This window comes from Puntigrus tetrazona, chromosome 4 (genome assembly GCF_018831695.1).
Source record: "Puntigrus tetrazona isolate hp1 chromosome 4, ASM1883169v1, whole genome shotgun sequence".
In the NCBI taxonomy this organism is placed as follows: Eukaryota; Metazoa; Chordata; class Actinopteri; order Cypriniformes; family Cyprinidae; genus Puntigrus; species Puntigrus tetrazona.
In genome coordinates, this window is record NC_056702.1 from 12131163 (window position 1) to 12147984 (window position 16822).

At 39.1% G+C, this 16822-nt stretch overlaps 1 protein-coding gene across 1 annotated transcript in view; it reads left to right on the forward strand.

Moving 5' to 3' along the window:
• Positions 1-16124, forward strand: part of LOC122342854 (thyrotropin-releasing hormone-degrading ectoenzyme-like) — a 73584-nt gene extending 57460 nt beyond the window's left edge. The window contains 3 exon segments of the mRNA XM_043236993.1: positions 15597-15624; positions 15790-15870; positions 15967-16124. Of these exon segments, the coding sequence (XP_043092928.1) occupies positions 15597-15624; positions 15790-15870; positions 15967-16124 (267 nt within the window).
• The last annotated feature ends 698 nt before the right edge of the window (positions 16125-16822 follow it).

The following is a 16822-nucleotide window of genomic DNA, read 5'->3' on the forward strand; positions in this document are numbered from 1 at the left end:
CCGTAGTGATGTTTGGCAGCCATTAAATTCCATTATATGAATGACAGAACGGTTTGAGTAGAAAAAAAATTCATTTGTGTTTTACTGAAGACACAAAGTCACTGGGGGCAAGCAAATAAACATCACATTTTCATTTTTGGGTGAACTATCCCTTTAAGACAGTAAACAGGCTAAATTTAGACTTCTAAACTAATTAATGCAATAATCTCTCTAATTTACAAAATAGCTTTCAGTTATGTTAAATGTCAATAACTGTGATTTTTGTTTTTGTTTTTTATCATTTCCATGCACCAACAAGGATTGATCTTAAATCTAGATTAAATCAATTCAAATTCTGTTTAAAAAGTTTTACATTTATACCACCATTTTTATCCCGGATTTATTTTATATTTTGAGATAACTTTAAACCTCAATTAAGAATGAACTTTAATCTTACAGGTGGGGAGGTTTGAATAAAATAAAATGTCCAGAATGTGAACTCGTCAAGTTATGTCAGAAACGGAGGATAAGGAAAATTAACATTGTTGATGTTTAATTACATGATGAATCCATCATGGCGGTGAAAATGAATTGAAGATGGAGGTTTTAATTCTAATCTCTGGTTTGTTAATCTAAGTTTAAAATGAAGTGGAGCAACAAGTTCGATTTAAAATAAAACCCAGACTATTATAATCAACTATTCCTTGATTAGCTCTAAACTTTGCTTAATTGAATCCTTGTTGGTGCAACCCACCCATTGTCTTTACAGCTCTTAACAAAGAGCGCTGATGGCTCTCAGGTGCAATGAAGCCGCGTCCTAAAGAGAATCAAGATGCCATGGGCTAGACGCTGGCGTGATGCGTTTGGCAGGAAGGCAGATAACTGAGAGAATATTAAAAGAGTGGAACAAACAAGCTTACAGCTTCATACCGGCGTAATAAGATGCTCCGAAAACTCGGAAAGGGGATCAGCTGTCCATGACATTTGCTCGGTCTTTCCAGCCGTGCATTCATCTGGAAAGTACATTTTACCGGGCGGCCTTATGAAGTCTGGAGTATTTCTTTTATATATATAGTATGAATTGTCTACGTTGCAACGTGTTTTGCTCTCGTAATATGATTGTCTCAGTGATTCATAACGAAGCAGTGACAGTTACTTTTAAAATGCAAAATGCTGGTTGCATAGCGTTTCAGTATCACCCCTGATTTGGAGGGAGGAATAATTTTGAATAAATGCAAATTAACATCAAAATGCGGTGTTACTTCAAAGAGAAGCAAAGCTCTCAACAATGTTAGGTGCAGAATGTCAACTTTCATTTTTGTGATTGACGTCGGATCAGGTTTGATCAGGATTCTCTGCTTTTTCTCCAAGGAGCCATATTAATCATGTACCGGGTACCTGATGGGAATCACCGGCGTTCATTTTTACAGCAAATTTGCCACGTAGTTAAGGCCTTTTCTTCACAATGCTTCAGTGATAATTACTCACGCCTAATTAGAGGTACCGTTAATCAAAATGCCCAAATTATGAATATTTTCTCCCTCCAAGCACGGAATTTATGAAGTATGCATAATCATTAAACATTTATTACAGGCCATGAGTAAATTAGTTATTCTTGTAATTAGAAAAGTGCGTTGGGCTCATTAGAGCTCTAAGGTGTCGAGGAGTTTCCGTGAAACCCGAATGTGGAGTCAGACATCCAACCAAAGGGGTCGACATTAATTATTTGTTAATATGAATTGCAACCGGCGTGTTGCTGTGTTCCCAAATCTCCTGAGCTACAAATAACTTTTTGAAAACGGTCTGATAGTCACAACTTTGGTCAACTGTCTTTGTCATCTTTCACCACACCACAAAGTTGGAGATTGTACTAGTATTCTAAAATAAGAAGATGGGTTTATTATTGTTTACGTCACTGGCTATAAGCTCATTGTGAATCCAATATGGCCAAAACATACAAACTGATTTTAAAATTGCCCTAAATGTGGAAAACCATCACTACCAGCAGTTCCGTCTACTTAACATGGACAATTTTACCTGATTTTTGTCTTATTTTCCATTTCATATGATCATTAGCTTAGCAACATGCTAACAGCAGACTGTCATTCATAAGCAGCACTATTTTGAGTGGCAAATTAGTCCAAATCATCCCAAATCAGTTCCTTCTGGAAAACCTGATGCATAAAAAGTAACGCAACTGACATGTTCAAGGTCTAGAAAGGTATAAGGACATCATTAAAATAGTCAGTGTGACATCAACACTTTTAGTGCTTTTTGACACTTGTTCATGAGAATATCAACACACACCCATCATGGTACTCTTGTGAATGTGCATTGAAGCTTTATAGCTTTATAAAATTATTATAGCCTCTGATGTACTATACTGATGGACTATTTTGATGGTGTCCTTAATACCTTTTTACCTTGATTTCTTTAAATATATGGAAACTGGTTTCTAGTTCATTCACCATTTTGGACAAGCAGAATCCCAGCTTATAGCTTCTCATACCAGCTTAAAGGAATAGTTCAATTAAAAATGAAAATTACACCATAAACTACTCGTAGGTGTACAGGTGCTGGACATATAATTAGGTTATCATCAAAAAGTTGATTTCACTAATTCCATTCACAGACTGGTATATTTCAAATGTTTATTTCTTTTAGTTTTGATGATTACAACCGACAGCTAATGAAAATCCCGAATTCGGTATCTCAGAAAATACGAATGTTGTGAAAAGGTTCAATATTGAAGACACCTGGTGCCACTCTCTAATCAGCTAATTGACTCAAGACACCTGCAAAGGCCTTTAAATGGGCTCTCGGTTTAGTTCCTAGTTAATAGAAAAAGCTGACTGCGAAAATACAACGTTAGCAAGATTTGTTTTCATTTAATCCAAAACTTTGACTCCGTAGCTGTTGGAGCATTCAGTTTTTTTTTTCTCGTGTGGATTCCGCTAGGCTAAAATGGTTGAGGGGTAAAAAGATGCGAAAGGAAGGTGGTGTTGAATTCCAGTGGTGTGCTTTGACACAAACAAAATGTGCTTTCTTATTGGAGGACTATGACAAGCCTTTTGTATCTGAGGGAGCTCTGCAGCTGAAGGTTAAACCCTTGTTTGAGGATATGTCAACAGGCCACAAGAGCAGGATATTGTTTCTGTCTCCAGCATTACTTGCTCCTTGATACTGGCTGCATATCATATATTTGCTCACCTGCTTCACTGATAGGGTTTCAACCCCGGCTCAGACAAAACGAACAATTTCCACTCAGCCGACAGAGTCGGTTAGGTTTCTTTTTTACTGTGATTGTGTATGTGGCTGTCAGTAGGGATGGCTGGGATGTTGTTGCTTTAGTAAACAGCAGATGTTGGCTATGAATTATGTGGAAGTAAATGACCCACGAGGAGGAGAACATTTCCCGCTCTGTTTGCTGCGGGGCGAGACTGGACACTGGACAGACTGATTAGATTTTGAGGGATGGGTTGCAGAATCGCAGCTTGATGAGTTTTGTTTTTAAAGATCTGGGTAAATCTGGGTTGCCAAGTTTTGGGTTCTGTTTTCGCGAGTGTCAGTTTTACAATTGATCTGCAGATTAAGAATGCAGAGCGTAACTTATAAGTAAATCATGTTGCTGTTCAGCTTCAATCCCCACAACCATGACCAGCTATAAATATTTATCACGGGCTACGCAATTATATTTTACATGATTATTTTATATGAAATATGTTAATATTATTTTAAATAAAATATGCTCATGTCAATGACATGATGCTAATTTATTTTGTCTAGATATTTTATTTTTTTTTAAAATACGCATTAAAACCTCTTCTATGCTGAACGTGATTTCAGGCTTTAATTTAATTTTTATCAAATTAAAATATGAAATCATATTGGAGAAAATTACTCGATTATTAAAAATAAAACTAATTCACTAGTTCACTAATTCCACTGTTATTTCTTAGAATAAATGAATCTGTGGAGCATTTTTGAAAATAGGTATGTGGCATCAGTTGGTGCGACCAACATGGAGAAAATAAAACAGAAAATTACAATTAAAAAGGTTTTTTTCTCTGACTATAATATATATTATAATCAGAAAGGAACCCCCTTGAACCTTAAGACTGAGCCAACAAGTCTCTTAAACTAATTTGACATTTTATTTATAAAATGTCATGTGGTACAACCATTTAAACATAATGATATTCATGAAATAATAATTCATTACATTTGTAGATGAAAGATGGAATTAAGAAAAAATAAATACTGTATATGTGCTCATAAAATGCATAATTTTTTTCTTAATGGTTACACCACATGACATTTTAAAAATCGTTACATTTAAACAACATTTTTCAAACCCATATGAGATACAGTATTGTGAATTTGACACTTCTTTTCAACTTTAAATTGTAACTGAGCATGACAAACGTACCGTATGTCAGTGGGGCAAAATTATAATTCTTACGATACACGTACAGAGCATTATGTATATAATGAAGATTACCAGCCACATGGCGAGTATCTCTAAAGCTAACATTCCTCGCATTTGGATTATGCGGTCTTACACACATGCGCACACACACACAGGCAAAGAAAGATCTTGGAAGGGATTTTCAAATAAAACGACATCATATTAACCTTTTGACTAGTAGTTGCTCTGAAGACAGCCTTGTCGGGAGAACGGTTCAGGATTTCAAAGCGAAATGAACTACGACATGTTGAACATTTGGCAGGATGGGTCCCTGCGGCACTACAAGGCTATTCTAGAATAGATCTCAATTAGCTGCTTGGTTGCTTTTTTTCATGTGTCATTATCTGAGTCTATTATACTTGAAAATGAAACAGTGAGGCCGAGGGGAAGAGAGGAAGGCGAGACAAATGTAGAGGTGGAGCAGCAAATAACACATGCCCAAAAGCAGAGAATGGAAATCAGCACGGCGCTACCTGAAATATCAAGGAAGAACGTTAGAAGTGAGAGTTACTCACCCATAAACAGACTGTCTCTCGAACGCTGTTAACAAAACCCTTACGCATTCCCATGCATAATAAACGAATTCTTCCTTTAAGCTAAAAAGCAGAGCCGCAGATATTGTGAGAACATAATGGTCCTTAAATAAAGCCTTAAATGAAACAACTCTACACAAAGGCTTGAAGAAACATGCCTTACTTTAAATACACTACTTCACCAACGCTGCATTTATTGATTGATGTATTAATTAGTGCTGTAAAACGACGAACCGCCATTTAATCACGTCCAAAATAAAGGTTGGAAAATATCTTTAAAACGCACCTATGAAAAAAGCGTGCTTAGATTTTTGATCGACGACGACATGCCACAGACATTTACAGGATCATTTTGAGGTATTAGCAAAACGACAAAGCCAATGCTTTTCACGGAACTTACGTAATTACCCATCATGCATTATGGTACAGCCTGTTTCACTGGTTCGTTGGATCGGATTGCTTCTCTCACTACAACCCAACCGCTCCACAGTTCATTTTCAGTCGAGCCGATACTACCTCACCAATCTCACATTGATTGTTTTGGCGCGGATCTGAGCGGGATCGCTGTGTTCACATTACGTTCTCAAACAACATGCCAGGTGCGAAAGTGCCATTAAATATATACAGCGCGCATATTTAGATTATATAAACCAAAACTTTCATTTTGGATGACAGTACTAGTATTTTTGATACAAATTTGTAAATTTTAATTTAAAGCTGTATTTTCAGTAGCCGTTACTGCATTACACAACCTTTCAGGAAACATTACAATATGCTGATTTGGTGCGCACAGTTTTTGTTATTATCGATGTTTAAAATGGTAATAGTATGTTAGAAATTCGTAATAAAATATCCAAAAACGACTTGCACGGTGTCATGTATTCCATGATGTTGTGTACTTACCTTATCTCAACGGTTCTCAAAGATTTGTAAGTTCAGAGAAATTCCAATTTTAAGTGAGATCTGCTCAAGTTTGAACCATGCTTTTTTTTAAAAAAAAATGTTTTTACTGTGTTGCTCATTGTAATCAATCGCACAGCTTAATCTGTTTATCTTAAGTATGCAATGGCCAATCGGAGACGTTCATATGAGTTTTTTTGCTCAGTGCGTAAATGCTCATCATAAACAACAGTGCGGATATATGTATGGTGCAAGTAAGAGATTCATTCATCAAACCGTGCATATGCAGCTTTACTGATTATTAGAGAGGTTTTTGGAGGGTGCTTAAACTCGCGCTAGTCATAATGTTCTTTGACAATGTAAATGTTCTTTGCTCGCGAATGTCGTTTTTTTGAAAACTATTTGCGAACATGTGGCATCGGACTGATGTATAAATGCAATCATAGCTGTGAGATATCGGCACAGCTATGAACAAAGCACTGTAAAGCTATCTCTGATATGATACCGCACTAAAATAATATAATAAGAAACTGTATATAACTAGAAACGGACGACATTGGAAGCTTTACACATTCAAGTTACAAATCTGCTCTTACGTTAAAAAATAAGGTAGATAATACGCGATTTATTACAGCCGATCACATTTAGTACTCCAGCACCACACAGAAAGGCCGCATAGCAACACACAGAAAATCAAGGAGTAAAAACGTCTCAGCAGCTGCAACGCGACACCTTTGCAATCACCTACAATGCCAAAACACTATAAAGACTGTGATTGTCAAGACTAATTAATCTAGGAGCTTTCGTGAAATGGTAATCATTACGTATCTGCTGTTAAATCTAACATTTTACTTCCCTTACAAGTGTTTCGCTGTAACCTTCATTTTTCTTTTTTATCGAAAAAACGAGTCAAAATGATTTTTGTGTTCATCAACGTTGCGCATCGTGCTTGGTATCAACACTGAATATTGTAATCGTGAAAAATGATGACTTGCCTGAAGATGTTACTGAAGATATTAGGCTGCTATGTATCGAGGTTCGTACAAAGGGCCACCCACTAGAAGTCAACAGAAGCCATCCGAAATTGTAAAAGTGAAGTCATACAAAATTAGCCACCTCGCAAAGTACGTACAAATCGGTAGTGAGATAGTGCTGGAAGCTTTTTCTTCTTCTTCTTCTCCGTTTGTGCGAAAGAAGCGAATCGCAAAAAAAAAGCTTAAAGCGCAGAGAAACAATAAACGTGCCAGGAAATGATATTTTGTTTGTATTTATTATTAATCTGTGGTTCTTGATGTAAGGGGCCCTGCATTCGGCTTGTATATTCTTAGTCTTTCAGTCAATCTGGAGGATTAATGATAAAATGTGAAGGCAATTGAGAGTAGAGAGAGAGAGAGAGAGAGAGAGAAAGCGAGCGCTACTGGGAGAGATACCGTGGCTGCTCATCCATCTATGCAGACAGCTACAATAATTGCCCCAGCTCCTCAGCTTCGTCTTGTCACATTTGTGAAAAACATGCCCTAAACTTCAGGAAACACAAGCAATTTCCTTTAAACATTTCATTTTCCACAAATCACCTCGCCACCCCCCAAGGCCTCTGTGCCGGGAATCTTTAATTCGGCATGCTGCTCCTCATCAATAACTTTTTCTTTTTCTCAGAAAATTGCACAGATTGAATTGATTGCAGTCACCTTCCCCCATAGCGCTCTGAGAAATTGCACACGCGTCTCGAAGACGTTTCATCTAAATCAGCCACATAGATGGTTGATGAATGCATTTAGAAGAGGGTTTCATTTTTCCAGACAATCTGGAAAAACAAACCACCTCGTATAGTCAATATTAACATCGAGCATTCCGTTCATTTCAATAATGTTAAAGGCAGATTTTAGCCCCATGATGTCTAAACTTTCATCGGCTGTCACTAATACAAGTAATGACGCAAATGTTTAACATTTTTTCTTACTTTGGCGTGCAGCAGAGTATCAGAGAAAACACATCTGAACTCGTGTCTACTGCTCTAGTCCCCAAATGACCGAAAGATATCGTGAAAAATGCATTCATCTATAAAAATGTATATTTTATACACAATAAGACTAAAGGCTGCTTGTACTTTTTGTTACTTATGAGAAAAAAGACTTCAGTAATCTCACATTCTCGACGTCTCCTGTAAGTTTTTAGGTTTAGCTCCTCGCAACAAATGTTCATGTAGTTTCAAGATAAGCTTGTTAAACGAGAGTTTTCTTGTAAACAAGCTTATCATGAAACTGCATGAAAATCTGTGCCAGTGATCAGCTACTTGGTGGCATTTGGTATTATAGAGGACATCCTCATCCTAAAGGTTATTTAAGGGCCCTGCGTGCAAAATGAGTCGCCAAAACCTTCATCTGTTCACTTCAATGCTTAGGTCTAGACATGGACTTTTGGTTAAAGTGTTATCGGTGAAGTCCTTTAAAGCCGTAGTCCTCAAGATTCTGTGTCCTCGCCGGAAATAATAAAGTGAAACCGTGTAGCAGTATGTGTTTTTTTGTGAAGAAAGACCTTTTTATGCTTTTATTTGCCCCTGATAAAACTGTCCATTTGCAGGGCCCTATCTGGAAATTCCAGTTTGAAAACATCAAAAGGAAACCGTGAATTCTGAGCTTCATTAGTGCTTCAGAGCCTTTTCGGAGAGTACTCAACTCGAGTGTGGCGAACTTATAAAGTTAAAAAGCAAGGGCATGCTCATTTGCTGTCCAGTATTAGCTAGCCTCAAAACTCTCCGAACCATTCATCTTTATCTTTTTCTTTATTTCTCCCTCTCTCTCTCTCTCTCTCTCACGCTGTTGCAAAACCATTAAGACTGTGTTCATTATGGTCGTAGCGCCTTTTGCTGTGAACGTGTTAATACGAGTATTTGTTTAAAGACGGTTAGCAGCAGTCATTGCTAAAAATAATGCCATTGTGGTTCGGAATAAACAATTATAACACGTGATTCGATTTATTGGACAATGTCATTATTTTAGAGTGGTGTCCACATCATCTTTCTATAGGGGTACCACAGGGTTCGGCGCTGGACCCGCTCCATCTCTCAATGTATACTGGGATAACTGGGACTTATCATACGCTAGAGGACGTGGTGACTTACTGTGCCGCAGACAGAGCCAGGAGAATGAGGATAGATGACGGAGGCAGTTCTCACGAGCCAGCCGGGGGGGTGGGGGGTGGGCTTTGGTGATACGCAGCAAAGCAGTCTCCGTTGAATATCTCCTTTTGAAATCTGACTGATCGTTGTTTGGCTGGTTGTTCTGTAAGTGGGCAAAAATAGAGTTGATTAAAAACAAAGCCTTTTCACTTCGAGCGAAAGAATAGAGTCTGCTGCAAAACACAGAAGATAGCAAAACATTTCCCGCCTCATTGCTTGATCACGTGTTAGAAACGTTTAAATGCATTTTAAAGATTGTATTTTCAAATTAGATTAATGAACGTTTTGATAATTATATTTTTTAAAATTTTGCGCTATTATCTATAGAAAAATGTTCGAAAACCCCATGTTTGATTTTACAGGCAGAAGACGTCGTTTATGTCTATTTTGGTAAACATGTATAAATGTTTCAATGGCACTGCTTCTGCGCAAAAAAGAAACGGCTGCCCTTTGCTTCTTCCCAAAGTAAATTATGCACTCTGTTCTCAGAGCTGCTGTGCACACATTCTTAATGTAGCGCAGAACATAAAAAAACAGAGGAACCATTTGCTCCTCTCTGTGACTCTGAGCAGATGTAGGCGTTAAAGAAGCTGCAATTTGGACCACCTCCGCTCCAGAGCTCATTTTAAATGTATTTATTATGTGCTGCTGACTTAAACTCTCTCTCCCCGCTGGAGCACAAGCCAAAGTTTATCTAGTTTTAATACAAACGAGGCATCGGTTCGGAAAACGTGGATATTTCACAGCAAACGGAATCGAAGGATACGGTTAGGCCACAGACGTTTGGAGATGATGCCTTGTTTTGTGAAAAGCCCAATGACAAACAGCGTGCCCTTAACATCACTAACAAGCCTTCGTGACAGAAAGATTTCACAGCGGTACTCACGCTGACATCTTTAAAAAAGAGCTCCTTAATGGTATAGAGAAAAGCCCTTATTTCCACGCTATCAAAGTGACAGTGCCGCGTCTCCACGAACAAGTCTGTTATTATGTCTGGAGTCTTGTTAAATCTAACGAGATCTAAAACGTAGGTCAGAAACATATTCTGACGCGACCTGAAGCGCGATAGGTGAAGTGTAATAGGTGATCTGTGAAATTTATGCTTCTTTATTCGAAGTCGAGGAAGTAAAACTGCATTAAAGCCCAAGGCATCCGACATTCGTTTGCTGTGAGTCGCCGTGAAATGTTCTTGTTTCTAGACATGAATTGAATGGGTTTGTTTTATGCCAATTAATGTCTGCAGGGAACGAAGATGAGAGGCTACCAAGTTGAACATGAAGAATAAGCAAAGGTGGGAAATGTGTGTGTGTGTGTGTGTTTAAATGTTTAAATATTTAAGACATCCTTACTGAAACAGGTAAAGTAGCTCATGAGTGAATCTATAATTTAACCTTAGATGCATATTTGCATATTTATTCACTATTATTAATACAATGTTACTATTAAAACACCAATAAGCTTATTATTGAGCCACATAAAAATCACAATCTATACTACTTCTAACTAACTATTGCTGTCTCTACACAGACATATTCTGTAGTGCCCTTTTTCTTCGCAGTGAATTTTTCATGTCACTTATACTTCATATCATACTTTCAGAAGAATACAAACCAACTACAATGGCAGTAACTCAAAACCAAACAGATGGCCACTGTGTTTTTAATGGATACAGTTTGTTGCATAATAAACAGAAAGATCAAGAGATTGGGATTTTAATAGGATATTTCTGAATGCATTGTTTTGTTCCAAATGAAAAACGGTGATGGGGAAATGCAGTCAGATCCCATTACGAACTGGTTCAGCTCAACGCATAATGCGTACGAATGGCAGGATGTCTAGTCAATTTGTTTTGGCAGGAAAGCGCTGGCTTGGTGGACGTCTGGCAGTCGACCGCGCGGCAATCGGAGAGAAGAGCTGGACGTGAAAACGCACACCTGTAATATTCAGAGAGCCCAGAGAGACGCCCCTGCAAAGCGGGGGACTGTTTGTTCGCGGCCAGAAAGACAAAGACCGAAAAGCTTCAAAAACTGTCAACTCTTTTGATGCGTTCATGAAAGATTATGCTAAACCACGTTGGTTTTAATTATAAAGCAGCTAACTTCTCATTTCTCCGCCATGAGCTCACACAAAACAACCTTCACACTGTTTGTTTACATTCGCTGTCATGTTCATAGCAGATGCTGTTCTTATCGCGGCAACTTTCAAGAGTGCAAAGTACAGAACTGCCAACTATCTGAGAAAACGCAAAGCTTCGCTATAAGCCGGACCCCCGTTTCTAACCACACGCCAAAAAAACACTGAACGTAATCCGGCTTCATACATTTTAATTACCTGTTCTGTCTAACAATAATGTAAATTATGAACCGGCCACTGAAAGCACATTGGAGACTGCGCTGCCGTTCACTTTTACAGATCAACCCCGGGCTCTGAGCTGAAAAAAATGTTGGCGACATTGAACAGGAACTAGATGGTTGTGGTTCAGTATTGACATGCCTCTCAGGTGCTTGGGCTCGTGCGGCGGGTGATAAGACGAGCTTCAAATCAGAGCGAAACAACTCAACATTCAAGTCAGGTGAACTCGGCCCGAATCCCTCAGTGAGCCTCAGAATACAGGTATTAAACGTTTGTTTGGTTGCTACGCTGTCATTTGCTACAAAATGTCAAATGCTACAATAAAAACGTCTTAGTCAGCTATAAGTTAACTTACAATTGTATATTTTACCGTACCGCCTGAGCTACTACTTTTACTTCAAGTGGATCAGTGTATTAACATACAAATATACAAGTTGTAAAACAAATCCAAAATGCCATTCTCTAATACAGTATTTTTTAAGCGTGATCTTCCTTAATCATACAAATATATGAAGGCTTACCAATTCATTCCTCATGAATGTCCTTTAAACGTGACACACGACCCATTATTGTGCGCTTTCATTATGTTACCGAAACAATCAGATGAAACAACAACAGCCTCACACTGCCGATGCGTCTCTGAAGACGGGATTATTGCTTTATTACTTTGACTGACTGAGACGCATGCGCTCGGGAGACCAGTGACTTTCTAGAGGCCTTGCTTGCGATACTCAAAGAAACCATTTATCAGCCGATTCGAGGTCACGCGCCGCCAGCGACCTCCATACGCTCTATAATCAGAGCGATAATAATACATATAATCAAAAAACGGTGGAGCCGCAGACACGCGTATCAAAATCAATACTTTGGGTCAAAAACATGAAAAGAATAAGCAGCGTTTTCCCGCTAGTCTTGCAGCCGGGATATCCACGAGTCTAAATTAGATCTAGCTGTATTTTACGATAGAGGCACTTCAGTCGTGAAATGCGATAATAAGCGGCTGGTAACTCGTTGTTCAGCAAACAGGCAAAGCAACAGATCTCGTGTCAGTTTGAAGGGAAAATCATCGTGATAGTTTTGCAGCTGCATGAGCTCCTCTCTGTTTTTTACGTCTCCTAAAACGCGGCGGATCGTCCTCCCTCCCGGTGGAGGTCCTCATTATCTTGTTCCACCCACTCTCTATTTGAATTATTTGCCCTGCTCGATTTGGCAGCATCGGGCCGACTCCATCACACGCCACAGGCTGTGCAGACGCACACGCAGAGCTCGAAATAATGCTGACACGTCGTCACAGCTGATTGAGCGGCAAACCTTGTTAAAGCCCAAACCCATGACGCCAAAGTCTGAAGCAGAATCAATCGATTCATTCTCCTGGGCTTTTTGCTGTTGTTTATTTACAATATTTTTAGATACAAAGTTTTTTAAATGTATCAAGGCTTTGGATGGATGGATGGATGGATGGATGGAAAAATAAGCAGACATATTTTTGGACAGGGGCTGGATGAAAAATAAGTGAAACACCAGGAACCTGAACCTGAAAAAAAGCCTTGAAAACATCTTTTGTAGAGTCAGGCTTTGGCTTGGAGACAGAATTGCACGAAAAGCTTTTCATTTCATAAACTCTTTGCTACAACTCATTTTTACATATTAGCTGTTGGCCACATAACGTCTGAAGAACGAAACACCAATTAGGATTAAATGACTGACTCATCCACACCACGCCGACAATGTGCTCTTTGTGTCTCTAATTAAATACATTATTTTCAGCGGATTATTTCCATTATCTCGTGCTACCAGAACAGTCTGACCACCACGGACTGCTGCAATGTTAGCAGAGAATGACATACTGAGCAGAGATGTGTTTCCTCACTTCGTCTCTGCTGCTGTAACAGGTGTGACGGTATTTCACCGAACCCGCCGCTTTAATGAGTCCGTGAATGTCTGTTAATTCATATCTCCATTTGCCTCGGACGCCAAATGTAACTTATGCACGCCATTGACTCTTTTTACTGTTTGAATGTCATCATTAATTCTGCAGGAGTAAAGGAGTCCGCGTTGGTAGATCCTACTGTAATAGTCATAAAAGTTTTACAATGTATGATATTGTGCATGCTCCCTCTTGTGATAATATCTCTATGCAGTCGAAAAAAGTTGGATACATTTTCCCAAAAAGAACTACAACTTTTAAAATAACTGAATACAGTATTTGTGCTTTTCAATGTATACTTGTCACGTCTTTGGACTCTTTGTTGTCGTTTTTGTCTTGTGCCATGTGCTCTGTGTGCCGTTCCTGTTAATTGTTTCATTGTCTTCAGCTGTTTCTTGTTAATTTAGTCAATTACCTTGTATATTTAAGTCCTGTGTGTTGGAGTTGTTTTCGATCGTAGAGGTTTATATGTGTGGTTTGGACATTTTTTCTACAAAATAATAATGATTGAATAAATACATGCAGTATCTGTTAGGTTAACATTATATAACTTGTGTTTGAAAGTTGCCAAATATTCAGGAACCAATCCTATAACGCCTGAAACGGCGACCACATCTGCCAGCGTTTTACTGTGAATTTAACGTGATATTTTTACAGCGTGATTTTTTTTTTTATTACATGAATTTTATATTAGCTACCTGCTAGCCTTTTCTGATGGAGGACTATGGCTGGCTTTTATGCCGATGATAACTTAAGTCCAAGATTTTTTACTTGCTCAGTTGGTAAGAAAATAGAATTGTGAACTTAGTTTTAAAGAAAATGTTATGATAAAGCTAGGGAATCCTCCTGTTGTTAAAAACACGAATGGGCTCATAGAATCCAGTTTTTCTCAGGCTTTCAGACAGAGCAACGAAAACCGCTTTTAGGATCCGAGTCATATATCCTGACAGGCATATAAAAAACTCGGTATGCATACGTAAGGTCCCGGTTGCGCAGCACATTTCAGCATCTGGTGGCAGATGTCTCAGACCTCAGAGTCCTCCGAGAGACGTCTGTGTTCTCATTACTGAAGTTCGGCCTGCATTTCCTGCTCTCGTGTATCTGGAGCTTCTGCAGGTCGCGGGCTCCTGTTTGTGTTAGCCGGGCCGTCTGCAGTAATGCAGGTCAACTCAATTAGACTTGACACTACTTTAATGTCCTGAGGTATCTAAAGTTTACCTAAATGGACCAACCGCCTGGTAAGAGTCTTCACAAACACGTATGATTTATTTTTTTCTTCTGCGAAACCCCAGAAAGGAGATGTTTAACAGAATGTCCAAGCCGGATTTTTCTATTCAAAGACAGAGGATGGTGACTGAGGATCTTAATTCCCACAAAGCACACTAAAAGACCAAATTTTCTACAGTCAAACCATAAATTAGAGCAGGGATCTTTTTGTTTTTAGGTGAACTGTTTCTTTAAATTCTGTCGTCATGCGCTTCAGCATGATATATATATATCATGTACAACCTGCAGCAAACGTTCGACATGTGAAACTTAATACATTTACAAGCAGTTAAATGTTAAGGCATTAAAAGCTGTTAAATCTGGTATCCAGCGGCTTCGGTATGTAAAAGCAGATATCATTACTGTACTTTAGTGCGTCTGAATTCCCCGCGTGCGTGTGCTATTTCATATCTGCCGTCTTTGGAAAGTAACACGGCTCGCTTATGATTTATGCATGCCATAAATAGGAGATAGGAAGTGGAAAATTGAAAATGTATCAAAGCTGAACATTTGCCGCTCGACTTAGCAAAGAGAAAAGTCCTGTTTGCATGAGCGGCTGCTCTGTGATTGAGAAAAAAGGCCTCTGTGACCAGAACAGTGTGTCCTGTCTCTCTGCGTACAGGACTTACGAGATGCTGCGAGATGAAACTTCAATCAGCAGAAGAATTTTGCGCCACACCGCAAGTTTGAAGCCTCGGAGAAAGTTCATTATACGCACAGTCACGCTCACTACGCGTTTTCACAAGCAATTAACTTCAGATATCTCACGTCAGAAGTTTACAGCGAATGCTTTGTTTATCCGGCTTAGTCAGATGGGTTTGGCGCCGATTACATGCAGGTGTAATGACTTTCTGTCGTTTATGACTTTCACCTGACCGCACGCGAAACAAAAATTCAGATAAGATTTCAGAGTCACACTGACTATTTGTGTGGTATTTTTTTTGAACTTGACAGCCCTATGTGGACACTATGTGCTTCTTTTGTGTCGCACAGAAGAAAGAAAGTGATACAGGCTTGACAAGTAACTAAATAATGACAATTATCTTAAAATTAGCTTGTTTATATATCGAAAAGGTCTGGTTTTCCTTCAGTTTGACGATTAGAGGCAGCGAATATGCCATGTGGGACTTTTATGATTTTAGAAAGTGCCTGGCCGTTAGATTGTCTTCTCCTCAACATCCCGCAGTCGGCACATATCCAGCTAATGAGAAGCACCAGAGGTGTATTTCCAGAGGGGCGTCTCGAGTCGGCAGCCGCCCGCTGAAGGGTGAGATCTTTACGGCAGACTTTCCTAAATAATTCATGAGTGTCAAGCAATAAAACCCCTTTTAGTCCCAGACCACAGGTGCGTGGATGTTTACAGACGCCGCAGACATCGGGCCTGTGGGGATTCCACAGAAATGTGACGCCCTTCGCTGGATTTCAGGTCTCTGTGAGGAGACGTCAGACACGCGTTTTCTGATGCTTTTCCTTCCATGCTGGTGCATGACCCGCGTTACAAGAGCAGATAACACAGCATGAAGCAAAACAACGCGTGGAGCCTATAATCTGACCGATAATTCACAGTGGACGTGTGTGACAGGGAACATATATTTTTAGCCTTTATCAACTGATTTAATACGCGGAGTTCTGTTTACGTTTTGCTGTCAGGTCAAAGGTGGCTTTCTCGCATTGTTGGTTTATGGCCCTGTATAAAATAATTAATCGAAAAATTAAGCCTCCCTATAAATACGCTTGAATAAAGCTGCTCATTTGCATTTATGTGATGTTGTCACATGCGCTTGATTAATAACGTCGCATCTGAATAACAATGTTCGCGTGTTTGGCCGTTGTCCTTGGTGCTGCATGCCTTACTCTATGAAAAAGCATGCATTGACGCGAAGACAGCGAATTTTTTGATTTTTATTTTTTCCATCTGTCGCCTACCTATCATTCTTCCTCAACATTATTATCATTATTATTTTTGTACATGCTTCATTTATTTTATGCTGGTGCTCCTGTCTCCGGGGACAGGCATGCTTCCGTATATTCGCTTTTTGATTATTTTCTCTCATGGTTATTTTTATTTCATAACAAAGTCTGGGTTGGAATAAAAGCATTGAAGCGGTCAGTCATTCACACACGCTTGAGTCTCATGTGTTATTACAGTACATGTCAAACACTGTAGCTGATGCAGCGTCTACGTGACAGGAGTAATTATGATAATTACATGACAAGCC